Raw genomic sequence first — 27732 nt, 5'->3', positions numbered from 1 at the left:
TAAACACAGCCAAGGAAACATCGCGCGGGGATAAGCGAGCGCTGTGCGTGTGACATCACACAGATCCTTCGCTAGCCTCTCTCGGCATAGCTCCGGTTTGTGTGTTGGGGGGATGGGGCCGTGCCGAGGATGATAAAGCTCTCGTGGTGTTGTAATTTACTGCTTGGCTAAAACCTTCCACCTCCTAACCGAGCCGCCTACACTGTTTTATATATAGGACACATTTACGTATGTATTTTGGCGACGTTTGAGAAAAGTGGAGTACGACCACAGAGTGGACGCTGAACAAACGAGAAATGTATTCCAGTGGAGCAGCTGGAGGTAAGTTTTGCATTTTGCTAGTTAGCAAGACGGCTAGCGAATAAATGTGCTGATAGTTTGGTCTTTGGGGCCTCCAATAATTTACACGGTTTTGTTTTCATTTTGTAACACATTGTTCGCCAAGCTCAGTATAATTTCACAATAACATTTCGTCCCTAGCTAGTTAGCTAGGTCTCGCGTTAGCAAGCCTTGCCACGGTTTGCCCGGCCTGTTGTTGTTAGCCAGCTAGCTAATGTTAGCTAAGCCTGTTGACCTGGCTAACGATAGTTGGAAGTCGATTAACTTCAATGTTGTTCAAGTCCAATCCTAAAGAAACATTTGTGCAAGCTGGGCAAATAACAAATTGTGTTTTACAAATATTTAGAAGAATAGATGGTTGGCCAGTAGTTAGCTACCGAGCTAGCTCAGAGGAACACATTTGTAGTAAACTAGCTAACGTTAGCCTGCTAACTAACGGGTAGTCCCCTTGCTATCCAACGGCAGCTTGTTAGCCTTTTCAATCGTAAGCTAGCTAACATGGTTTGCATGCTAACTAGTTAGCTAGCTACCTGTTAACCATTACTTGTTGTGTAACTTGCAAGCTAACTAACCCGCATACATTTCGGAGACTGACTGCACCGAGTTATTCTCTTTGCCGTTAACTACCATTATGGGGACCAGTCACTGGCTATGTATTGAGCAAGTACAATACTTAAGTTGTGTATCATTAGCTAGCTACATTAACTATCTATTGAGTTGAAATTGATAATGGGGAACTAATAGTTTGATCACTAACAAATTGCCATTAAGTGAAGGCTAATCAAAGAAAATATAATCCTCTCCTAACATGCTGTTTTAGTTCATGATGTTTTAGTTTGTGCAGGTGGGAACATGGCCTGGTATTTAGGTTGGGGAAAGCATCCATGGTGTCTAGTAGCGTTAGCTAACAGATATTTTATACTATTACTAGTGGATAATTTCCCATCCCTCTTAGGTTGTTCAAAGTGGAGCCAGTTTGGGGAAAATGAATATTTGCACACAAAAAACAAAAAAAGGTACACTGGTTGACTATTTTCAGTTGATTATTTCCTATCCTCCATTTATTGAGAATGATTGTGACAAGTTTCAGGAAGATGGGTGGTTTTAGGAGTGGTCAGATTGACAGGCTGCTGGTGTGTACTTGTTGATAAGGGAGCCGAAAAAGTGGCCCAGCAGTTGTACATGATTCTGTTCTAAGGCTGATAAGAGGGTGAGGCATTTGGAAATGGGTAGTTAGCGTGCCAGAAGATGCCAACCCTACCGTTACACTTGTTTACAGTGAGCTGCACTGAGGTCCGACCATAATCATGGTTACATTAAGACACCATGGAGCTGGCGCGAGATATGGGTTGGAAAACCTACCTCAATTCAGGAATGGGATATTCCACTGTACTCCAAATTGTACCTTTATCCGCGCTACTCCACTGAGAAGATTGAAATACTGCTAATTTTCCTGTGTAAGTCTGTATCTTCTGGCAAGGTAGCTAGCTATGCAGCAATACACTATAGGGAATGAAAATGAACATGGAGGATGAAGTTACAAGGTTTTATTGCCATTATGAACAGGAGGGAGTTCTAAGAATATTACAAAACTGTAGCTCAGTTGGTAGAGCATGGCGCTTGCAATGCCAGGGTTGTGGGTTCGTTTCCCACAGGGGGCCAGTATGAAAATGTATGCACTCACTAACTGTAAGTCGCTCTGGATAAGAGCGTCTGCTAAATGACAAAAATGTAAAAAATGTGATCCATGCAGCCTTCATTTGATTAATTGTGAGACATGTCAATTGACAAAACAAATTGTTCTCTTCTAGCTGCTGAGATGCTTGAACCACCTCGCTCCTCAGGGTCAATTGGCTCTGGTAAGCTTCTTTCACACTGTACTTTAACACCACATTTGTTTGGAGTGTTTTTTCAGAACTCTGGCACGTTTCCCCCTTTAGTTCGGTTTGTTTGGACTGGTGTGAACCAGGGCTGTGACGATACCAGTATCGCAATATTTTTTCCATGGCAAAAATGAAAACACGAAGCAGAACAAGCTCTTTGGTCCTTTAAAAATCTGCTGTATGTAAGATATTGTGTGCTATAGCTAGTGTTGAGCGATTAGTGCTTTTTGAGGTCGTTTAGGTTAGATTATTTAAAAATAATGGGGTTTCGATAATTTACTGCTTGTTACTTATTAGCCATAATTTATTCACTTTAACAAAACATTTAAGTTGTGTATATTACATTTGTTTTATTTGATTACCTTATTTAATTCCAAGTCAGCATCTCATCTCTATAGAGCTTCTGCCTATGCTGTCTGGCAAAATCACTATTTTGTATACTGAACAAAAATGTAAATGCAACAGCTTCAACGATTTTACTGCATTACAGTTCATATAAGGAAATCAGTCAATTTAAATAAATTCATTAGGCCCTAATCTATGGATTTCACATGACTGGGCAGGAGCGCAGCCATGGGTGGGCCTGGGAGGGCACCACCCGCTTGGGAGCCAGGCCCAGCCAATCAGAATGAGTTTTCCCCCACAAAGGGGCTTTATTACAGACAGAAAGACTCCTCAGTTTCATCAGCTGTCCGGGTGGCTGGTCTCAGACGATCCCGCAGGTGAAGAATCCGGATGTGGAGTTCCTGGGCTGGAGTGGTTACACATGGTCTGTGGTTATGAGGCTGGTTGGCGATACTGGCAAATTCTCTAAAACTACGTTGGAGGCAGCTTATGCTAGAGAAATGAACATTCAATTTTCTGGGAACAGCTCTGGTGGACATTCCTACAGTCAGCATGCCAATTGCACGCTCCTTCAACTTGAGGCATCTGTGGCTAGTGTTGTGTGACAAAACTGCACATTTTAGTGGCCTTTTATTGTCCCCAGCACAAGGTGCAGCTGTGTAATAATCATTATGTTTAATCAGCGTTTTGATATGCCACACCTGTCAGGTGGATGGATTATCTTGGCAAAGGAGAAATGTTCACTAACAGGGATGTAAACACATTTGTGCACAACATTTGAGAGAGAGATGCTTTTTTTTGTGTATGGGAAAATTCTGGGATATTTTACTTTAGCTCATGAAACATGGGACCAACACTTTACACGTTGCGTTTATATTTTTGTTCAGTATAGTTCTTCAAAGTAAATGAGGCATACTTTTATGACTGCTGAATACCAACTATCAATCACTTAGATCATGTATTTTCAGGTAGATGCCTCGCGAAGCAACAGCTGCTCTCTATATCACCTCAAGATTGCACACTATTCTCTCCTCCATAGCAGCCATAAAAAAAAAACGCAGACCGGACAAGTACACTATATATACAAAAGTATGTGGACACCCCTTCAAATTAGTGGCTATTTCAGCTACACCCGTTGCTTGACAGATTTATAAAATCAAGCACACTGCCATGCAATCTCCATAGACAAACATTGGCAGTAGAATGGCCTTACTGAAGAGCTCAGTGACTTTCAACGTGGCACCATCATAGGATGCCACCTTTCCAACAAGTCATTTAGTCAAATTTCTGCCCTGCTAGAGCTGCCCCGGTCAACTGTAAGTGCTGTTATTGTGAAGTTGAAACGTCTAGGCGCAACAATGGCTCAGCCACAAAGTGGTAGGCCACACAAGCTCACAGAACCGGACCGCCTAGTGCCACGATTCTGTGCTTTCAACTTTGTGGCAACAGTTTGGGGAAGACCCTTTCCTGTTTCAGCATGACAATGCCCCCGTGCACAAAGCTTGGTCCATACAGAAATGGTTTGTCGACATCGGTGTGTAAGAACTTGACTGGCCTGCACAGAGCCCTGACCTCAACCCCATCGAACACCTTTGGGATGAATTGGAATGCCGATTACGAGCCAGGCCTAATCGCCCAACATCAGTGCCCGACCTCACTAATGCTCTGAATGGAAGCAAGTCCCCGCAGCAATGTTCCAACATCTAGCGGAAAGCCTTCCCAGAAGAGTGGAGGCTGTTATGGCAGCAAAGAGGGGACCAACTCCATATTAATGCCCATGATTTTAGAACTAGATGTTCAACGAGCAGGTGTCCACATGCTTTTGGTAATGTAATTTAGATGCACAATGGATTATGGTCATTGTAGTTAATTACCACGTTTTAGGTGCTAAAGTCTGTAGAATATTGGCCTGTTGGAAACTACATCGCACAGTTCAGGCTGGATCTGATTTATCTCTAGAGAAATAGTGCGATGTGAGCTTTGAGCTCACAGAAGAAGGAAACATTTTTTGAAATGGATCGCAAATAATTGAACCGACATCAGTGAATTAGTTGTTTAAATAACGAAAAATAACCGTCATTTCAGTTAATCGCTCAGCACTAGCTATAGCTTGGAAAATAAATAAATGTGACTGGATGACAACATAATTATGTTTGTTTCCAACATTAGGGCTGTTTTCCTAAAGAACTTAAATCTGTTTCCTTTCCACGATACTAACGAGTATCTCGATACTGGTATTGTCCCAGCCGTAGTGTGAATGCACTATATGCACTTGGGAGTGCACGAAACGTCACACGTGGTTCGCTCATAAAGGGTGGGGGCTATAGGCTACTGAATATAGCCTACTCACGTCGCAGATGGAGCGGCTATTGTTGTTGGAAGACCAAAGAGAAAGTAATATGAAGTTACGCTTTTAATGATAATACATGGATTTAATTTGAGCGTTTTCTCCAATACATGACTGGTATGAACACGTGATTTTGTTAAGGCATTTTAGTTTGACATTTGGCAATGTTTCTTTTTTGGTTTACTGTTTGATCAGTCGCTGAGATTATATTTGGATATCAATGTAAAATAGGCTACTTTGATGAATAGCCTATAGATCAGATCAAGGAACCAAGCGACAACACTGCCCCCACGGCCGCGGAAGGAATGTTACGGCACGTCTACAATTTCAGGTAGTACAAAAGTACGTAGAATGCCGGAGCGTATTACAAGGAGCTGCCCCTTTTGTGAGGAAAAACGACATTGCAACACTGCGTTATGCTAGCACTATGTTTGTACCATCAGTTTACTGTACCCTCTAGTAGACATTTTGTTTCTCCTATTCCCCCAACCACTGTAATTTATGTCTTGATTCTGGCAGGCAATGGAAATTGGATATAAAATAGGGCAAGTATAATTGTAGGAATCAATTAGATGAAAAGGTGTTTACCGGCAAGAAAGAACACTGGATAACAGCTGACTGCACTGACGCACAATGGCCATGTCCGAAATCGGTCTTGCCTTCTACTTACTAAAACTAAATACTGTGTACTAATTTGACTACATACTATTTAGAACTCACTGTTTAAAAAAATCAAATGCAGTAAGCAACATCAAGATACTAGGCTCACCCATCCCGAGAATGCGTCATGTAATGCACAACCGCGTTGATTCCTGCCGTTCGTTCATTTGGCTACAGCACGTCCCCTTATCTGATTATCAGCTGTTGTTACACAGTCAGGAAAAACTATTCTCTTCCTCAAGTGTGCAGCGAATTCTACTAGATGAAGAGCCAAAATGAGTATAACATCGAGGCATTTAAAGCATACTCGATTTTTGAAATTTCACATAGTATTTTTGTATACCTAAAATGCCTACTATTTAGAACGCAAGACACGGCCTATATCTTTTCCAAAGGGACTTGTTTGCATCTTAAAATATGTCCTGAATATCAGACCCCTGAAATACCCTTCTCTACCTATTATAACAAAGCTGGATATCACGTGGGATGCCAGTTATTCTTAGACATGCTGATTAGAAGTTGACAATTTGACCCTCTCTTCATAGAGGCTTAGCTAGCTGAGGAAACGCATAATCCCTAGGATTAAAAGACCGCTAAAGAAAAGACTGACTTTGAACCAGTTTCGCTAAACTGATAATTTTTTTTCCTGTTGGCAAACTTTCCCCTGCCACATTAACAATGTCTTAATCATGCATCAAGACTCACAAGAACATTCCACTTGTCCTCTTCAGTGACATATTGGAGATGACTTCTGTGTATTGTATAGCAGGTGAGTTGTTGATGCGAAGAGCTGGAGAACAGAGAAGACTTCAAAGGGAGTATGTTCACAGTCCTTCCATGATATCAAGGCCCCAGGCTGAAGAAGCCTGAATGAACACAGTATTTTGTATTTATTAAGACTCCCCATTAGCTGCTGCCAAGGCAGCAGCTACTCTTCCTGGGGTCCAGCAACATTAAGGCAGTTATATACAATTAAAAAATATTACATGGCATTTCATAACACTTTTCACAACACATTAAGTGTGTGTCTTCAGGCCACTACTCTACTACAACATATCTACAATACAAAATCCATGTGTGCGTTATCGTGTGTCTTCACAGTCCTCGCTGTTCAATAATGTGTCCAAACTCGGTCAGGACTCACCAACCAAATAGTTCAAGCATGGCAGTATAATGTATTGAACATCCAACTATTCACATTCTAAAAAATAATATTACAGAACAATATTGTGAGTTACCCTATTCTAGCCTGGTCCCAGATCTGTTTGTGCTGTCTTGCTAACTTGTGATAATGATCATAGGAGTTGGAAAAACTGCACAAACAGATCTGGGGCTAGGCTAAAGCAGTTCCATCTGTACAGTTATTAACTTGTTTCTTTGTTTGCTTCCTACCCCTGACCCCTCTGATCCAGATCCCCCGTCTCCCCCAGTGCCGGAGTATGTGTTCAAACCCCCATCACGGCCAGACTTTGGCACCATGGGCAGGACAATCAAACTGCAGGCCAACTTCTTTGAGATGGAGATCCCCAAACTGGAGGTCTACCACTACGACATCGACATCAAGCCAGAAAAATGCCCCAGAAGGGTCAACCGGTATGGAGCTGTTTTATTTGGTTTATAGGCTTTCACCTGAGTAGACAATGATCTAGTTAAAGACATGCTCTGGAACTTTGGCGAATTCTAAGTATTTTTTAAACCTCCCGCTTTGGGCTGGGTGTGTCATGAGCTAGGGATGGACATGAGTAATCGAGTACTTGAACGGACATTAACTTGGATCTTTAACCAGAGATCCAATTTTTTTCAAATACTGTAAAACGATTTAGTCATTTTCGTCTTGGAGACTACGTTAATTTGCTTTTACTCTAGTGTTCCATTTGTACATGTGCATTTGCGGGACACAACAAAATTCAAAATGGACTGGTTGACTGAAGTAGGGAAATACAGTGAGGGGGAAAAAAGTATTTGATCCCCTGCTGATTTTGTACGTTTGCCCACTGACAAAGACATGATCAGTCTATAATTTTATTGGTAGGTTTATTTGAACAGTGAGAGACAGAATAGCAACAAAAAGAAACACAAAATAACTGTCAATCTCCCTCGGCCTGGGGCTCCATGCAAGATCTCACCTCGTGGAGTTACAATGATCATGAGAACAGTGAGGAATCAGCCCAGAACTACACGGGAGGATCTTGTCAATGATCTCAAGGCAGCTGGGACCATAGTCACCAAGAAAACAATTGGTAACACAGTACACCGTGAAGGACTGAAATCCTGCAGCGCCCACAAGGTCCCCCTGCTCAAGAAAGCACATATACATGCCCGTCTGAAGTTTGCCAATGAACATCTGAATGATTCAGAGGAGGACTGGGTGAAAGTGTTGTGGTCAGATGAGACTAAAATGGAGCTCTTTGGCATCAACTCAACTCGCTGTGTTTGGATAAGGAGGAATGCTGCATATGACCCCAAGAACACCATCCTCACTGTCAAACATGGAGGTGGAAACATTATGCTTTGGGGGTGTTTTTCAGCTAAGGGGACAGGACAACTTCACCGCATCAAAGGGATGATGGACGGGGCCATGTACCGTCAAATCTTGGGTGAGAACCTCCTTCCCTCAGCCAGGGCATTGAAAATGGGTCGTGGATGGGTATTCCAGCATGACAATGACCCAAAACACACGGCCATGGCAACAAAGGAGTGGCTCAAGAATAAGCACATTAAGGTCCTGTAGTGGCCTAGCCAGTCTCCAGACCTTAATCCCATAGGAAATCTGTGGAGGGAGCTGAAGGTTCGAGTTGCAAAACGTCAGACTCAAAACCTTAATGACTTGGAGAAGATCTGCAAAGAGGAGTGGGACAAAATCTCTCCTGTGATGTGTGCAAGCCTGGTGGCCAACTACAAGAAACGTCTGACCTCTGTGATTGCCAACAAGGGTTTTTCCAGAAAGTTCTAAGTCATGTTTTGCAGAGGGGTCAAATACTTATTTCCCTCATTAAAATGCTAATCAATTTATAACATTTTTGACATGCGTTTTTCTGGATTTTTGTTGTTGTTATTCTGTCTCTCACTGTTCAAATAAACCTACCATTAAAATTATAGACTGATAATTTCTTTGTCAGTGGGCAAACGTACAAAATCAGCAGGGCATCAAATACTTTTTTCCCTCACTGTGTGTGTTCAAATAATGAGCTGCAATTTTGGAACAATTGCGTCATTTTCCGCTTGGGCTCTTTGCGGTTGTCACTAGTTACCACAGCCACAAAGTCAAAATCGCTATATGTGACCGACCGGCTCGATTCAGTCCTATGTAGCAACATTTGAAATTGTGTTTTTTACATGGGATAAAAGTAGAGTCTCAGAGCTAGAAAATTGTATATCATACACTACAGTTGAGGAACAATGGGAAAGTAATTCTGCTTTGAAAGTTGATAAACTTGTAACCCCACTTTTGAGAAAATGGCCCTTGAATGTTTTGGTACACCTACTGGAGAGCTCTTTGTCTACACTCATTGAGCATCATTCACACCCTCTTAAGCCTTAGTCCCACCCATCTCTTTAAGGATTCACATGTGAGGCCATGTGCTAAACAGTGAGTACGGTCGTGTACTAAACAACCAAAGATTTCAAGACTAAAGGCTGGTTTATACTAAGTCTATCGACATTTGTCATTCATTATTACAGGGAAATAAACTCACAACAAGAACCTCTACGGGATCGGTGTCCTGTATACGGGACGGTTGAGCTAACGTGCGCTAATGTGATTAGCATTGTAAGTAACAGCAAACTTTCGTGCGGTCATTTTGGCCTCAATTATTAAACATAAACAAGGAGCTGCACCATTACCCTCCATAGTCAAATTGATTTTATTCAACACAGTCCAAACTACTGAACTAAAAGGTGACTCACACACACACCACATTTTTTTATTAAGCTCGGCTGTTTCTTCTTCTCGCCTTCTCTGGAAACACTCGACGTTTACTTGTTTAATGATTACTCTGTCGACTGAAACAGCCTGAAGCTAAGACCGAGCTTTGGAAACGAACGAACGACTAAGAAACACCAATAGTGATTTTCTGATAATTTTATCCAAATTATGAATGATCGAAACACTCAGAATGCATTGTTTTGTTGAGGTTATTCATGGTCGCTATGAGAAAGCTTAAATTTGAGTTAATCTAACTGCACTGTCCAATTTACAGTAGCTATTACAGTGAAAAAAATACCATGCTATTGTTTGAGGAGAGTGCACAACAACTAACTTATCACGGCAACTGGTTTGATACATTCACCTCTGAAGGTAAATAATGTACTTACATTCAGTAATCTTGCTCTGATTTGTCATCCTAAGTGTCCCAGAGATAAAATGTAGCATCGTTTTGTTTGATAAAATCAATTTTTTTATTCAAATGTAGGAACTGGGTTCTACAGTTTAAACCCCTGCTGTCTCTGGCTCCACACCCACCCCGCCCGGCCATCTAGATGTGTGAAAGTTAGTGTATAAGCTAATGATCCATCATGTATGACATTCCTGGAAGTGTGTAAACTTACATTTTGTATTACCATATCATTTTTGTATGTTCTTTATAGTTACGTATTTGAAAATGTATCAGTTGACCAATTTGGCACATTTGGGAAGACTTGATACAAAATAGTCCAGTATTGCAATGCTTCACTGGATCAATCTGAAACTTTGGACACTGCTGCCATCTAGTGGCCAAAATCTAAACTGCAATATATTGTGGCCTTTCTCTTGCATTTCAAAGATGGAACAGAACAAACAAATAGAAAACGCATGTTTTTTTGATTGTATTATCATTTACCAGATCTAATGTGTTATTCTCCTACATTAATTTCAAATTTCCACAAACTTCAAAGGGTTTCCTTTCAAATGGTATCAAGAATATGCATATCCTTGCTTCAGGTCCTGAGCTACAGGCAGTTAGATTTGGGTATGTCATTTTGAGGCGAAAATTTGAAAAAATGGTCTGATCCTTAAGAGGTTAATGGCAAGCTAATTACAGAAAATGGCTTACAGTTGTGAGTGACGAAATAAAGCAGGGCATTCTACCAGAGCATTTTAGAACTTGGACACTGTCTCGTTGGCTTAAAGTTATATCCTGATTAGGTACAGGTCATGTTGTTCTTCACATTAACGTCTCTGGTAAACACACACTATATCAAATAAAATCCCAAGTTTATTTGTCACGTGCACAGAATACAGAAGGTGTACAGGGAAATGGTTACTTGCATAATGGAGTCTTTTTGTTTTAGACATGTAGCTAGCTAAACAATAACCATAATCCCAACTCATAACGTTACAACCGTGCATGAATCTACAGGTAGCTAAACGCTAACCAACTAGGTTCAATGGTAGATAGCTAACATTAGGCTATTACTAGCAGTGCAAATGGCTCAGATACGAATATTACTACACAGATCATACACGTAACGTTAGCCAGCGAGCCAGCTAACATTAGCTAGCTAGCTAACAGTATGCTTTAACTTGCAATGAAAACTACTTTCTGACAAAATTAGAAACTTAGAATATATTACAATGTAGCTAGCTAGACTCTCTTACCCGTAGACACAAAACGCTTCTCCCTCTGTCACGGATGCCATGGTTGCCCTTAGTTTGAAGATGTAATCCGGAGACAGGTGTTTTATACAACAGCCTTCTGTGTTCTCTTTTCCACTCCTTCTGCATTTGCAATCAAACGTCTGAATTTTCTCAATCTCCTTAGCTATCATACTCTCCTTCCACCGGGCATTCCACTGATTTCAAAACTCGGTCCTCCAGAAAGTAGAGCTATCGTTCAAAATAATCTGCGTTAGAAAGGATTACCTACACATATTGAGCAGCTCGTTATAGACAGAAGCGTGCTACATGGCAGACCAATCTGAACTCATCTCTCGGCATGTCCAGCCAATCCATTATCTCAGCCAATCATGGCTAGCGGGAAGGTTCCTGTCTTTTTCTGTGGCTAAACCAACTAGGCTCGTAATTTAACAATTTTATTTGTATTTACAGGTGGTATACAAGTTTGTTATTAAAGCACATGAAAGTTCACATGTTTACGCACACATGCCTCTCCAGTAATGTAGTGATGCGTAATATTCGCCTAGTTTCCTGAAATGTGTCACATATCGTAAAAACTCATAAACTATAATGTGCTTTTTTGGTCTTAATTTAAGGTTAGCAGTGTGGTTAAGGGTTAGGTTTAACATCAGATTTTTAAGAAGAGATATTGTGGAAACAGGTGTGGTTTATGACTTTGTGGCTGTGGTAACTAGTGACGACCCTACTTTGCGAACTGCTAGTGCCATTTACAATTGGTTAGCCTAGGCTATAACCCACTCCTAAATATAGACCGGTTCCAGACTGAAAATATGCAAAAACATTAGTTTGATAAAGACAAAGATCATATTTTCATCAGATTCATTAAGCATAGGTCTACTCACCAAACAGATGTTGTGGCCACAATTCATCCCCATGCAGTGTTAATTGTGGAATTGTTAATCCATTTAGGAAACTCCAAAGAACAGAATAAACTAAATCAAAGCTCTATCGAAAAGAAGACCGATTTTTGGTTTGTAATCCAGAAAAATTTATCAACTCTCCAAATTGAGCCCTCTTTCAAATGATCACTCTTTGAGAATAACCAGATGCGAGATGCACATCACTTCTGTTTTATTTTATTCTGTTATATTACATTGTTTTTATACTATAAAATAGGTGTCTTGACTATGATAATGGCTCGGGTCTACTAAATTAACAAAACAAGGCTATGCCATTGCACAGCAATAGGTTTCTATAAGCAAGCGCCACACTGCTGAGGTTACTACCTTTCTGATATGTGTTCCATTATATAATATAAAAAGTTTATTACAGTTAAATAAATGAATCTTAAATGGCACTTGTTTTTTTGTTTTTTATTGAAGAGGGAGTGAGGCAATTTAGCTATTAGGATTCGTTATCTGTAATGATTATGATAAATTAGGCATTGTTGCACACTGTTGGTATATAGATATATTCAACAACAACAACAATCTCCAGTGCAGGCCTTGTTCAAAAATTATAATAATAATTTTTTGCTACTTTAAAGAAATCATGCGAGTACTCGGAACAGTCATAGGTCAATGCCATCTCTATTGAGAGCCATTCCCCGACCAATTTATCTTCAGCCCCTCGCCATTTGAGTGACCGCTAGCAAGATGCTCACACACAGCAGAGCTAAAGAGAGAGAGCAATGACGTGGTGCACATATCTGCACATGTGATGTAGTACGCATGTTTCGGGAACCGATTATGTCTCTCGAGTGCTACTTTTAGGGACAAATATACTAGATGTGAATGGGGATTGTAAGGCTTTGTTGTGTACAAAGTACAATGGCATTTTGTACTGTATTGATAACATCTCATATGCTCCATTTGTGTTCTTCTCAGTGAAATTGTGGAGCACATGGTACAGCACTTTAAAACGCAGATTTTTGGGGATCGAAAGCCAGTGTATGACGGGAGGAAGAATCTCTACACAGCCATGCCCTTACCAATAGGGAGGGAAAAAGTAAGTCTCCCCAGCTGACTTGAGGTGTCTGATGTAATTGTGGTGTTATGGGACTATCAGATGTGATTACATGCAATGTGATACCAAATTAATGACGTCCATGATATTGGATGAAGAGTGGTTTTACATTGTGTATAGGCTACATATTCCATGTAAGGTCTTGACTTGCCTGGTGATATGAAATAAAATATTTTATTAAGCTTTTTGATGCTTCGACTGGGTAGTCATGCCGATTTTTAAACACTTTAAAACACCTCTACTCACAGGTGGAGCTGGAGGTGACCATCCCAGGCGAGGGGAAGGACAGGAGCTTCAAAGTGGCCATAAAGTGGGTGTCCTGCGTCAGTCTGCAAGCTCTTCAAGAAGCCCTTTCGGGACGACTGCCAAACATCCCCTTCGAGACCATCCAGGCCCTGGACGTGGTCATGAGACATTTGCCCTCTATGAGGTCAGACTTTTCCCCTTGAAAACGATCAGTATATTTTCGCTAAGTAATATTGGTATTTAATTGTGGTATTTAGAGTTGCATACAAAGTTCTCAGACAAAATTGTTCTCATACTCAAACCATGTCTGCTATAATAAATGGGTCCACATACTTAATATGACCCTCTATTTTTGACATTTCTTCAATCTTTCCCTCACTGTTTTCTGTATACCTATGTACACACCATTTACATCTAGTGTATTTGGCCCAGTTGTTTATTCAAATTCCTCTGTCAGGCTCCTTGTAAAGCTAGATTCTGTTGAGACCGAGGTGAATCACATTGTCGTCCTCCCACCCTCTTCCAACAGGTACACCCCCGTCGGACGTTCTTTCTTCACCCCTTCAGAGGGCTGCTCTAACCCCCTGGGCGGGGGCAGAGAGGTCTGGTTTGGGTTCCACCAATCGGTCAGGCCTTCCCTGTGGAAGATGATGCTAAACATTGACGGTAGGTTTCACTCAGTGAATGTCTGTGTCCCAAATGGCACCCTATTCCCTAAATAGTAGAGAATGTGTCAGACTAGAGTACGTCTCTGTGTGTAGGGTGTGTGAATGGAAGGAGGATAGTACTGGGAATCTCATTTGATGGTATGTTTCAGGCAGTAATTAAGTGGCATTGATTTAACTCTCCCTGGAGTGCTGATTGGGTGGGGCTTGTGCTTTTGAGGTTTTGCCATTGGTCCTAAACGTGTAAACCCAACCCACTATGCTCAATCGAGTGCAACCTACCATAATCGTAAGTTGCAGTATGTATTTGGAAGCAGGAGGGTAGGTCTGTGAATCTCATCGCTGTGCTTGGTGTTTTGTTGTTCCAGTGTCTGCCACTGCTTTCTACAAGGCTCAGCCTGTGATTGAGTTCATGTGTGAGGTTTTGGATTTCAAAAGCATTGAAGAACAACAGAAGCCCTTAACCGACTCCCAGAGAGTAAAGTTTACCAAGGAAATCAAAGGTAATCATTCATTACCAGGTAATCAATAGTTGCGTTGGGTTGGTTGTTTTGTCTCAGTGGAAATGCTTGAAAATACTTATACCCAACAATTCTGTATAATAATAACAAATATTGATGTATCCATTTGTGTGTTGACGTAGAATCTGAATCTGATTTGAAATTTCAAAGTAGAATGTGATAAAATAGGAAAAGGTTATTGTCCACAGAATGTGTGAATCTGACCACTGTCTTGCCGTTGTGATTCTCAGGTCTGAAGGTTGAGATCACTCACTGTGGTCAGATGAAAAGGAAGTACAGAGTATGTAACGTGACCAGAAGACCAGCCAGCCACCAGACGTAAGAAAGAAGACCATACAATATTCACGACTACTGCCTCAATTCCTTTAGTTTCTTGTGATATAAACACAACTGGTTTGCATAGGGATGTAAAAAAATAATAATAATAACTGGATTAACACGTGCTTAACACATCATTCATGCACAGATTAAGAGCAGATGCCAATAAAGTAATACAGAAATCCCCACTTGGGATATGGAATCCCTTTGAAAATCCAATCAAACGTTTTTTTTTTTTTTTTCTCATCTGTTTGACCTCAGGTTTCCTCTGCAGCAGGAAAATGGCCAGACCATAGAATGCACGGTAGCGCAGTACTTCAAAGACAAGTACAAACTCATGCTACGCTACCCCCACCTCCCCTGTCTACAGGTCGGACAGGAGCAGAAACACACCTACCTCCCCCTCGAGGTCAGTCGGCAGTCTCCCCTCACAACCTCTCAGATGGTTTACTGCTGGATTCAAATGGTTACAAAGAATGAGGACCCGGCAGTATTACAAAAACTCCAGTTTGCCATTGAAACAGTGAAAATGCCTTGTACCTCTGTAGAGTATGGGAGACTAATCTGCGGGTGGATGATGCCTCAATGTGTCCCTGAGGGTATTAATAAAGTTGTGTTGTATGTGTCCAGGTATGCAACATAGTAGCTGGCCAGCGGTGCATCAAGAAGCTGACAGACAATCAGACGTCGACTATGATCCGTGCCACAGCCCGATCAGCACCCGACCGTCAGGAAGAAATCAGCAAACTGGTAAAGTGACTGTTAGTGACTTGGGGGAATTAACTCAAGCACTGAGTGTCTTGAAAGCTGCTTTTATGCACTTAAAGGATCTATTTGGTTGTAACTGAATGGACAACGACTCTTAAGTGCTGTTATTGAACCATTGGTGGCCTGACCATATGCACGTTTTCTTTCAGTCTGAAGTCCTAGTGTATAATAACCCCTCTGAATTATTACCACTGAACCTTTACTCTCTTTTCAGATGAGAAGTGCCAACTTTAACAATGATCCTTACGTGCGTGAGTTTGGGGTGATGGTGAGGGATGAGATGACCGAGGTGAATGGCCGAGTCCTCCAGGCCCCATCTATCCTCTACGGAGGGCGGGTAGGTTTCTACCATTTAAGCTGGGTTGGTTGATTGACTGATTTTGATTAGATAATTCAAAAACAGATGTTTCCATCAAACGGACTTTTTGCGGATAAAAGGCCTTGCATGATGACATTTTCAACTCTACTGATGGTTTTGTCACAAACTGTATAGCGAATGTGCCAACTCTGGTATTGGCACATGCGCTCTAGCCATCAGCTCACAGATACAGTGTGGTTAGGCTGCCTACATTATGAGATTATTATGGATAAGAGCGATATTTGTATTTGTCAAACTGCAGCCAAGCATCGATCATCATGTCACCAGAATAAGAGACTCAATATTTATTGGAAAGGAGCATCAAGCTCATCACCTTGCACATTCACCACCCTGTGAAGTTCCTCATAACTTGTTTCATCTGTAGCCTAATAATTAATAAACTGCATGGTTTCCTGAGTCGTAGTGGGAGGACTACAGAACATATCATCGTGTGACTCCAAGTTTGCGTTTACACTGCCATTTTTTACATTATACATTTTACAGACACAAAGAGATCCCACCATGTCGAACAAACAAATTGTCTGTCGGCATTTATAAAATGTTACCGGTATTTTATGTTTCCATTAGTCGAGTCATTACTTTTCTTCATGCATCAGGTAATTCATCCGCATGAAATGGTTGGATGGAAACGTGGTTACAGAGAACAATTTGTCTCTGACACTTATCTCTTCTCCCTTTTACTCAAGCAGAATAAAGCAATAGCAACTCCCATCCAGGGAGTGTGGGACATGAGGAACAAGCAGTTCCACACTGGCATAGAGATCAAGGTGTGGGCCATCGCCTGCTTCGCCCCACAGAGACAGTGCACCGAACTCCTGCTCAAGTAAGAACTGCATCTGCAAGGAGCCCTACCGGGGGGGATCTATTAAACCTTCCGTTTCAGTTTTAGATGGGTTTCACTAATCTTGATTAGTATTAAAAACATTAATTTCTTCTCCCTATTCCTAGATGGTATTAAAACCATGTATTACTTCTACCTATTCCTTGATGGTATTAAAAACAATTACTTCTAACTATTCCTTCCGTGTTTGCCCTTATGATTTCCATATTTAATTAATTTGATATCTAGATTTTAGGACTATTTCCCCATCGAACCCCTGATAAACCTGTTTCTCTCAGGGCGTTTACAGACCAGCTGCGTAAGATCTCTCGTGACGCGGGGATGCCCATCCAGGGCCAACCCTGTTTCTGTAAGTACGCCCAGGGTGCGGACAGCGTGGAGCCCATGTTCAAACACCTCAAGTACACCTACCAGGGCTTGCAGCTGGTGGTGGTCATCCTGCCTGGGAAGACGCCCGTCTATGGTGAGGAAACTGGAAACTATGTTCCTAAGTGAATGGCTGTCTCTGTTTTCTAGATCAGCCTCTAAATCCTCTTGGTTCAGTTAGAAAGCTGTGCTCTATAAGGGCTTTTAGTATATTTAGTGGATTATATTTCCAACCGTATCAAATCTCATATGTAGACTTTCTAACATCCACACACCGCTAGCTGTATATCTCTCCTGTTGTGCTGACATGGCCTGTCCCCTCCCTGTGTGGTGTAGCTGAGGTGAAGCGTGTTGGTGACACAGTGCTGGGCATGGCCACCCAGTGTGTCCAGGTGAAGAATGTTCAGAAGACCACTCCCCAAACCCTCTCCAACCTCTGCCTGAAGATCAACGTCAAGTTGGGCGGGGTCAACAACATCCTCCTCCCACAGGGCAGGTCAGTGTAGAACCTCTCTCATTAACATGACTATGAGTACTTGGCTGGTTGTCATCATTTGAATGAAGTGTTGTACATTCGTTCAAAATGTATAAACCGGTATACATTTGTCCATGACATCTGAGACTGGTGCCTTGTTTCAACATGCTCATCCACCTATACATTTACATGCAGGGCTCTACGCTTTTTTACAAGGAGCACGTGTGCGCATACAGTGGCTTGCGAAAGTATTCACCCCCCTTGGCATTTTTCCTATTTTGTTGCCTTACAACCTGGAATTAAAATGGATTTTTTGGGGGGTTTGTATAATATGATTTACACAACATGCCTACCACTTTTTATTAAATTGTGAAACAAACAAGGCAAAACTGCTCCAGCTCCTTCAAGTTGGATGGGTTCCACTGGTGTACAGCAATCTTTAAGTCATACCACAGATTCTCAATTGGATTGAGGTCTGGGCTTTGACTAGGCCATTCCAAGACATTTAAATGTTTCCCCTTAAACCACTCGAGTGTTACTTTAGCAGTATGCTTAGGGTCATTGTCCTGCTGGAAGGTGAACCTCCGTCCCTGTCTCAAATCTCAAGAATTTCCCTGATTTTTGCGCCATCCAACATTCCTTCAATTCTGACCAGTTTCCCAGTCCCTGCCAATGGAAAAACATCCCCACAGCATTCTGCTAAACCACCATGCTTCACTGTGGGGATGGTGTTCTCGGGGTGATGAGAGGTGTTGGGTTTGTGCCAGACATAGCGTTTTCCATGATGGCCAAAAAGCTCAACTTTAGTCTCATCTGACCAGAGTACCTTCTTCCATATGTTTGGGGAGTCTCTCACATGCCTTTTGGCGAACACCAAATGTGTTTGCTTATTTTTTTCTTTAAGCAATGGCTTTTTTTCTGGCCACTCTTCCGTAAAGCCCAGCTCTGTGTAGTATACGGCTTAAAGTGGTCCAATGGACAGATACTCCAATCTCCGCTGTGGAGCTTTGCAGCTCCTTCAGGGTTATCTTTGGTCTCTTTGTTGCCTCTCTGATTAATGCCCTCCTTGCCTGGGCTGTGAGTTTTGGTGGGCGGCCCTCTCGTGGCAGGTTTGTTGTGGTGCCATATTCTTTCCATTTTTTAATAATGGATTTAATGGTGCTCCGTGGGATGTTCAAAGTTTCGGATATTTTTTTATAACCCAACCCTGATCTGTACTTCACTACTTTGTCCCTTACCTGTTTGGAGGGCTCCTTGGTCTTCATGGTGCCGCTTGCTTGATGGTGCCCCTTGCTTAGTGGTGGTGCAGACTCTGGGGCCTTTCAGAACATATATATATATATATATATATATATATATATATATATATATATATATATATATATATATATTAGTGAGGGGAAAAAACTATTTGATTTTGTACGTTTGCCCACTGACAAAGATATGATCAGTCTATCATTTTAATGGTAGGTTTATTTGAACAGTGAGAGACAGAATAACAACAAAAATGTTATAAATTGATTTGCATTTTAATGAGGGAAATAAGTATTTGACCCCTCTGCAAAACATGACTTAGTACTTGGTGGCAAAACCCTTGTTGGCAATCAGAGGTCAGACGTTTCTTGTAGTTGGCACCAGGTTTGCACACATCTCAGGAGGGATTTTGTCCCACTCCTCTTTGCAGATCTTCTCCAAATCATGAAGGTTTCGAGCTTGGCGTTTGGCAACTCGAACCTTCAGCTCCCTCCACAGATTTTCTATGGGATTAAGGTCTGGAGACTGGCTAGGCCACTCCAGGACCTTAATGTGCTTCTTCTTGAGCCACTCCTTTGTTGCCTTGGCCGTGTGTTTTGGGTCATTGTCATGCTGGAATACCCATCCACGACCCATTTTCAATGCCCTGGCTGAGGGAAGGAGGTTCTCACCCAAGATTTGACGGTACATGGCCCCGTCCATCGTCCCTTTTGATGCGGTGAAGTTGTCCTGTCCCCTTAGCAGAAAAACACCCCCAAAGCATAATGTTTCCACCTCCATGTTTGATGGTGGGGATGGTGTTCTTGGGGTCATAGGCAGCATTCCACCTCCTCCAAACACGGCGAGTTGAGTTGATGCCAAAGAGATCGATTTTGGTCATTCAGATGTTCATTGGCAAACTTCAGACGGGCCTGTATATGTGCTTTCTTGAGCAGGGGGACCTTGCGTGCGCTGCAGGATTTCAGTCCTTCACGGCGTAGTGTGTTACCAATTGTTTTCTTGGTGACTATGGTCCCAGCTGCCTTGAGATCATTGACAAGATCCTCCCGTGTAGTTCTGGGCTGATTCCTCACCGTTCTCATGATCATTGCAACTCCACGAGGTGAGATCTTGCATGGAGCCCCAGGCCGAGGGAGATTGACAGTTATTTTGTGTTTCTTCCATTTGCGAATAATCGCACCAACTGTTGTCACCTTCTCACCAAGCTGCTTGGCGATGGTCTTGTAGCCCATTCCAGCCTTGTGTAGGTCAACAACCTTGTCCCTGACATCCTTGTTGAGCTCTTTGGTCTTGGCCATGGTGGAGAGTTTGGAATCTGATTGATTGCTTCTGTGGACAGGTGTCTTTTATACAGGTAACAAGCTGAGATTAGGAGCACTCCCTTTAAGAGTGTGCTCCTAATCTCAGCTCGTTACCTGTATAAAAGACACAATTGGGTGCCAGAAATCTTTCTGATTGAGAGGGGGGTCAAATACTTATTTCCCTCATTTTAAAATGCAAATCAATTTATAACATTTTTGACATGCGTTTTTCTGGATTTTTTTGTTCTGTCTCTCACTGTTCAAATAAACCTACCATTAAAATTATAGACTGATCATTTCTTTGTCACTGGGCAAACATACAAAATCAGCAGGGGATCAAATAGTTTTTTCCCTCACTGTATATACTGAGATCATGTGACTTTATTTAACTAATTATGTGACTTCTGAAGGTTGCACCATATCTTATTTAGAGGCTTCATAGCAAAGGGGGTGAATACATATGCATGCTCCACTTTTCCGTTATTTATTTTGTATAATTTTTTGAAACAGTTATTTTTTTCATTTCACTTCACCAATTTGGACTATTTTGTGTACGTCCATTACATGAAATCCAAATAGAAATCCATTTAGATGACAGGTTGTAATGCAACAAAATAGGAAAAACGCCAAGGGGGATGAATACTTTTGCAAGGCACTGTAAGTTGAAAAATATAGGCGCACACAAAGGAATTTAGGAGCACAATGGAAAATATTTGAGGTTATAACGCTAGAATCCTTAAGTATTCTAGGCACACTGGTGCTCCTAAATATAAATTCCAGGTCGCACAGCAAAATATTTCTGTGCATATGCGAGTAAAATGGTCCCGCAGTTTTTTGTTAATTTTACCTTTATTTAACTAGGCAAGTCAGTTAAGAACAAATTCTTATTTACAATGACGGCCTACACCGGCCAAACCCGGACGATGCTGGGCCAATTGTGCGCCGCCCTATGGGACTCCCAATCACAGCCGGTTGTGATACAGCCTGGAATCGAACCAGGTGGTCTGTAGTGACGCCTCAAGCATTGAGATGCAGTGACTTAGACCGCTGTGCCACTCAGGAGCCCAAATAGAAATGTAGAGCCCTGACATGCCTTAATTGAATCTAATTAATCTAATTTATCATGTTTACGTTCAAACCTCTTCTCCTCTAAGGATGGCTCAGGTTAATCTTGTGAGTGTCTGTTCTTCCCAGGCCCCTGGTGTTCCAGCAGCCGGTCATCTTCCTGGGTGCTGACGTCACTCACCCTCCTGCTGGAGACGGGAAGAAACCCTCCATCGCTGCAGTAAGTCAGACCAGCCTCTCCACAGGGCCTTGGGTCAACTACCAGGGAATGTAGGGGTGCATCTCAATAGTCTACAGTAGTTTGTTTTACTATACCCACAGGACCACGTTCTGCTAGGGAGGAGGGGTGCATCTCAATAGTCTACAGTAGTTTGTTTTACTATACCCACAGGACCACGTTCTGCTAGGGAGGAGGGGTGCATCTCAATAGTCTACAGTAGTTTGTTTTACTATACCCACAGGACCACGTTCTGCTAGGGAGGGGTGCATCTCAATAGTCTACAGTAGTTTGTTTTACTATACCCACAGGACCACGTTCTGCTAGGGAGGAGGGGTGCATCTCAATAGTCTACAGTAGTTTGTTTTACTATACCCACAGGACCACGTTCTGCTAGGGAGGAGGGGTGCATCTCAATAGTCTTTGTAGTTTGTTTTACTATACCCACAGGACCACGTTCTGCTAGGGAGGAGGGGTGCATCTCAATAGTCTACTGTGGTTTATTTGACTGTCCCAACATCATCTGAAATGGAGAGGACCAAGGAAAACAATAGTCTACCACTCCACCTTGCTCACTTATAGGCTTCCATCTGACTAGCAAAAAAATCTCCTTCTAAGTGTGCCCTGTGCTTCCTCAGAAATGTGATTCTTCATGATTAATCAGCAATTCCTGCTTATCTCCATTCACATATAATTGAGACTGATCTATCCCCCTTGCCAAAATCCCTGATGTGTAATATTGTGCCGATCACATCCCTGTTTCTCTTTTTCTAGGTGGTGGGGAGCATGGACGCCCACCCCAGCCGCTACTGTGCCACGGTGCGGGTGCAGCAGCATCGCCAGGACATCATCCAGGACCTGGCCACCATGGTCAGAGAGCTGCTCATCCAGTTCTACAAGTCCACCCGCTTCAAGCCCACCCGAATCATCTACTACCGCGACGGCATATCTGAGGGCCAGTTCAACCAGGTTAGACTTGAGGTAGACTTGAGGAAATAGGATTTCAATTCAATTGCATGATCTGTAATTGTACTGTACAAACTGTGGGGCGTGAGTAAAAAATGATTTGTGGTCTTTGTTTTTCTATTTGTTTCTATTGGTTACCGTTCCAATTTAATTCTGACTGCCCGGTCTTTGTCTCTACTGAGATCAAATCAGATATTTTTGATGTTGGAGTTTATTTGTTATTTTAACTTTTTGATTTGCCCAGCTGTGTTTCTGTTGGTTACTGTTCTGACTCTCCTTGTTTTGAACTGATATGAATGTACATACTGTTTAACTAGAACTGTCGTTTTGGGGTTCATCCAGGTGCTCCAACATGAGTTACTGGCGATCCGTGAGGCCTGCATCAAACTGGAGAAAGACTACCAGCCCGGTATCACCTTCGTGGTGGTGCAGAAGAGACACCACACTCGACTGTTCTGCATGGACAGAAACGAGAGGGTTCGTAGTCTCTGCAATTCATACTGACCACTTATTACTGTAAAAGAAACGTGTATATTAAATGCCTACATTGTGATATTATATGATACCTAATGTGTTTTGTTCAGGTTGGTAAGAGTGGCAACATCCCTGCCGGCACCACAGTGGACACCAAAATCACTCACCCATCGGAGTTTGACTTCTACCTGTGTAGCCACGCTGGCATTCAGGTAGGAACCAGCCAGCATCAAGGGGTGCATCCCAAATGGCACCCTATTCCCTATATAGCGCACTACTTTTGACCAGAGCCCATAGAGCTCTGGTGAAAATGTGTGCACTATGGAAATAGGTTACAATGTCTGACACGACCCAGGACACTATAGTGCTAGGTCGTGGAGAATGGACCCACCTCCAGCTTTACTAATATGTGCTTATGAGAGGAAATCTAGTTGTTTCTCTGCTCTAAATGTTTTTATAATTGTCATGTTTCACATTTCTAGACTTTATTATACGTTGGTTATAGTAGACAAAAAAAGTAAATGACAAATGCATTTACACTAAACATATAATTGTAATTCCTCTCTCCTCAGGGGACCAGCCGACCATCCCACTACCATGTGCTGTGGGACGACAACCACTTCACCTCAGACGAGCTGCAGGTGCTCACCTACCAGCTGTGCCACACCTACGTGCGCTGCACCCGCTCCGTCTCCATCCCAGCACCAGCCTACTACGCACACCTGGTGGCATTCCGTGCCCGCTACCACCTGGTGGACAAGGAGCACGACAGGTAAGGGAGACATCACAATGCCTGATGTAGACCATGGCCCTGTTCTGATACCCTATTAAAGTAACTCTTATTTCCATCATATCACTGCACCATTCAAACTGTGGTAGATGAGTGATTACCAGAAGGTGATTAAGTGTATAAAAAAAAAAAAAAGAATTCAGACCGAAGAATTCACTAACTCTTTCCCCTGTGATCATTCCAGTGCGGAGGGCAGTCACACGTCGGGACAGAGCAATGGCCGTGACCAGCAGGCCTTGGCCAAGGCAGTTCAGATCCACCAGGACACACTGCGCACCATGTACTTCGCCTGAAGCACCAAGCCTGGGCACCGGGGTGGCAGGGGTGAGACAGACCCACAGTGAAGAAGCCTTCTCTCCTCCCACCTACGACTACCCCCTTACTGTGTCAGGTGTGGGCATCAGTGGGTTTGTGCAGTCTATCGTCTCTCCCCACCAGTAAGGGGGAATTATATAAGTGTCATCCCAAACAAATTGGGACGGTTTCTTTTCCAGAATGTCCAGAATTGTTTTCAAACCCACACATACAAAACCGCTTTCTTCCCCTCTCCCTGGCCTAACCCTGGTCATTATTAGGCAGTGGTATGTAAAATGATTCCTCAGAAATCGGTTGTGGTGGGATGGGCTCATTTATTTGACATGTACATTTGTTTGTATTTGTAAATTAGTAGTTTACAGAGTTTGAGCAAAGGAAAGAAACATTTAGTTGGAAATACTTCTATGAAAAACTAGAGGGCAGTATCCTCACACTTTCGTTGTTTAGAATCTAGACACAAGGTCACACTTAACACTCCATAGTTGTTTTAGTTGAGTTTTTTGAAGGGGGCCCCAGGGTTAAAGGGAGGTGGGGATATTGAAGTGAAGGGCCCGATGGAAGGTTTATAATCATTCTTACTCTTTTTCAACTTTATTATTTATCAGCCAATCAAAGCAAAGTGCACTGACCAGACGGATACTTTGACCAGGACACAAGTACTTAACATGTTGTCTTTTCATTTGTATGTACAGCTATGAATTGAACAGGCCTGTGTACAGTACCAGCCGCAGAATCCTCCATCAACACTGGTGACCAACACGTTTTTATGCTGCATCTGATGACAGCAAGCATTAGATTTTCATTAGACTTTGAAACTGTTCACACTTATTTTTAATCAAGACTTATACAAATTAATAATATGAAATCTTAACTGTGGGGAATTGTTGCTCTCTTGCCTTTTTTACTTGGACTGAGTCGTTTTGTCAATCTATGGCCAGTGTTGCCAGAGAAACGAACTAATGGAATGGGACTGGTTCCCAACAGACACCTTTTTATGTTCTCTAAGCCCCGTTACATGTTAAGACCTCTACATTATGAGGGAGGTCAAGTCTCTTCAAATGAAATGTTAGTATCCCCCTTATTTTCATGTATTCTTTAGACAAATGTTTACGGAAATTGCGTGTAGATGACTCACACATTCGATTTAGGCATTTTGATATGTTAACCCTATCTGTAGTTTTGATCTTTTTCTGATTTTTGTTGCAGCGAAATGGTTTAAATCATGGTTTTCTCCCTGCCGGGGGCAAGTGGTGTTGCTGGCATCTTGTAGTCCAGGCGTTGGTACAGTACAGTGAGCCTGTGGTTGTAAGGGTCACACACTTCAGTTTAGGGATTCCAGCGGTGGATATGTTCTCTTCGTTATTGCTCTGCAAAAAAGGGGGGCAATTATTTGTAGTCAAGCAAAGGTTTTGTGCGAATGTTTTTTTTTAAATTGTGGTTCTTTGTAGCATAGCCTTGTGGGATATAAGGTATATTTTGAATAAGCTTTTAGAAGAGATTGTTAAAATGATAATAGAATTTTTTATTTTTTTTTCCCATATGTAGTTGAATTTAAATTAAGTCATTGTCTTTATTTGTATACGCAGACCTTGAATGCAAAAAATGTAATGCCTTCCAAAACTGAAATTCAACTAATAATCTTTAGTATATCTTTTTTTAATTCCCTTTTCTGTTCTCCTCCTGAATAATTCGATTTTAGCAGGGAGTTCTTCATGTAGCCTAGATGGGCTGGCTTTTATCTCTCTCTTTTCTAACTATGCATTGTTTTTAACCAAGAGATTTTAGCTGTGATGTTTCTCACATGAATTTAGGTTATTTGTAGAGTAGTAGTAGTAACATTTGTATTTTTCTCTCTTTTTTGCTTGGTGCGTTTGTAGTGCTTCTTCCCTATACCTTTGTAATGGTATGGGGGAATTGTATTTAAATTTGTATTGTATGTTTGATAGTACAAATTCGGTATATACTTTGTAAAACACACAATCTCTCTTCTTAGCCAAACAAGATTACACATTTTGTACATAATGTCCTAAAGAAATTGACGCACAAGAGGACATCTTAATTATAGGTGCTAGACGTTTTTTCTCTTTCACTGAAATGTCACCTTAAATCCGCAATGGACTTCACTTGCCGTAAGTATGGTAATAGATGATGAAGCGTTTTTTCTCCCTTAACGACATTCATTACTTTCATTTCTCATTTCCTGTAAAGTAATCCGAAATCCGACTGACTGTTTGTTGGGCATTCTTTGAAATCAAGTACTTGATATTTACAGTTATGTCAATATTATTTGGTGCTGGTCTTGTGAGGTGTAAATTTGGATGCACTTTTCATAGTAGTGAACTTGGTATGAATTCCATTGATTGGTCGATCCAAGCAGGAAACTCGAAAGTACATTGAGTCTGGTGCAATTGTGTTGAAATGGCTGTGTGTTCTACCTCTTGTTACCTGTTCAAGTGTTATGGTAACGTCACACTGCTGGTCATTTCTTCATAATTACACAGGATATTATATCTGATTGGCATCATTTGAATCTTGCATTGTCACGAAATTGAATGATTTTGAACATTTGTCATGTGACAGTCAGTGAACCTGCGTTCTGTAATCATAGTTTCATAGTTGTTGTGCACGATCCTAAAGCTTGTTCAAAATGTGTAAAAAACAAACAAACAAAAAGTGGTTAGAGATCTAAGGGATCTTTTTAGCGTTGAGCTGAAATGATGTTGGTCGTACCAAGCTTTTGTCTTTTATTTTCTACACGCCCATGGAACAGCATTCATTTAGCACCTTATTTGTGGTAATATAAAGGATGTTTTAAACCAACCAATGCAAAACATACAAAAATATATCACAATAACTTCATTGCATATCCTTAGAGATGGATGGTATGTTACCCAACTGACTGCTGGGTAAGATGTTGGTAAAGCCGAGGCTGATAACAATTATAGCTGCTCACCCACAATTTGACGATTACTATTGTAGCCTATGTCATCTGTCTTTTAAACTATTAGCTTGATACTGAATATGCAACATGTACTGCTATCCTCCCCATAGATACACATGGGGTACATTGAAAAGCATATCCCATGTTGCTTTAATTGGGTTCATTGAATGCAGTGATTCAATTAAATATAGACTTCTTCTTTTTTTTGAATGCATCGTCTAAGCTCTTTGCCTCACACGTTTATTCAGGTTATTGTTTGCTACAGTCAATCGTACAGAGGGCAGAAACATGTTTTAGTCAAGTCAAGTGGACTTGATGTTATTGATAAAACATGAGTTGATTTTATTGCAATGGAAACTATGCTACATGACGTGTGCTTGTCCATTGAAATGTGAATATTTTCCTTTCAATGTGGATAATGCTCAACGTTTCATACTACCATTTTTCATCAGTTTTCCCTACCTGAAGTCTGCCTCACCCTTTTGTTCATCCTAAACTTGTTTCTTGGGAGATGTGGTCTTGTTTTTACTGCTTATATGTGTTTTAAATTACCTATTTATACACAGCACCTTAGATTATACCAGACCTGTACAGCATTGCTTTTCCTGAAAATATCCAAAACATTTGATAAATGTTCTTTTTGCACTAAAATAAAAAATATATATACTTTTGGA

General features: G+C 41.6%; 1 protein-coding gene across 7 annotated transcripts; it reads left to right on the top strand.

Annotated features, from left to right (window-relative positions):
• LOC121572083 (protein argonaute-2) lies at positions 1-27732 on the top strand. Of its 7 annotated transcripts, none has more exons than XM_041883973.2 (20): positions 1-321; positions 2151-2198; positions 6987-7167; positions 13018-13138; positions 13405-13586; positions 13932-14068; positions 14436-14588; positions 14819-14906; positions 15168-15315; positions 15537-15656; positions 15889-16011; positions 16740-16876; positions 17173-17357; positions 17597-17756; positions 21485-21575; positions 22347-22553; positions 22881-23015; positions 23123-23224; positions 23585-23784; positions 23987-27732. In XM_041883973.2, exons 1-20 carry the CDS (start codon positions 297-299, stop codon positions 24093-24095), a joined length of 2652 nt encoding a protein of 883 aa, XP_041739907.1. In that variant the 5' UTR covers positions 1-296; the 3' UTR covers positions 24096-27732. The 7 variants fall into 7 exon arrangements, with proteins under 7 accessions (XP_041739907.1, XP_041739905.1, XP_041739903.1 ...); XM_041883971.2 differs by having other exon boundaries at positions 6972-7167; positions 16743-16876; positions 22347-22541; XM_041883969.2 differs by having other exon boundaries at positions 6972-7167; positions 16743-16876.

This window comes from Coregonus clupeaformis, chromosome 8 (genome assembly GCF_020615455.1).
Source record: "Coregonus clupeaformis isolate EN_2021a chromosome 8, ASM2061545v1, whole genome shotgun sequence".
Taxonomy (NCBI): Eukaryota; Metazoa; Chordata; class Actinopteri; order Salmoniformes; family Salmonidae; genus Coregonus; species Coregonus clupeaformis.
Note: the sequence above shows the minus strand (reverse complement) of the source record. Positions and strands in the feature narration are given on the sequence as shown.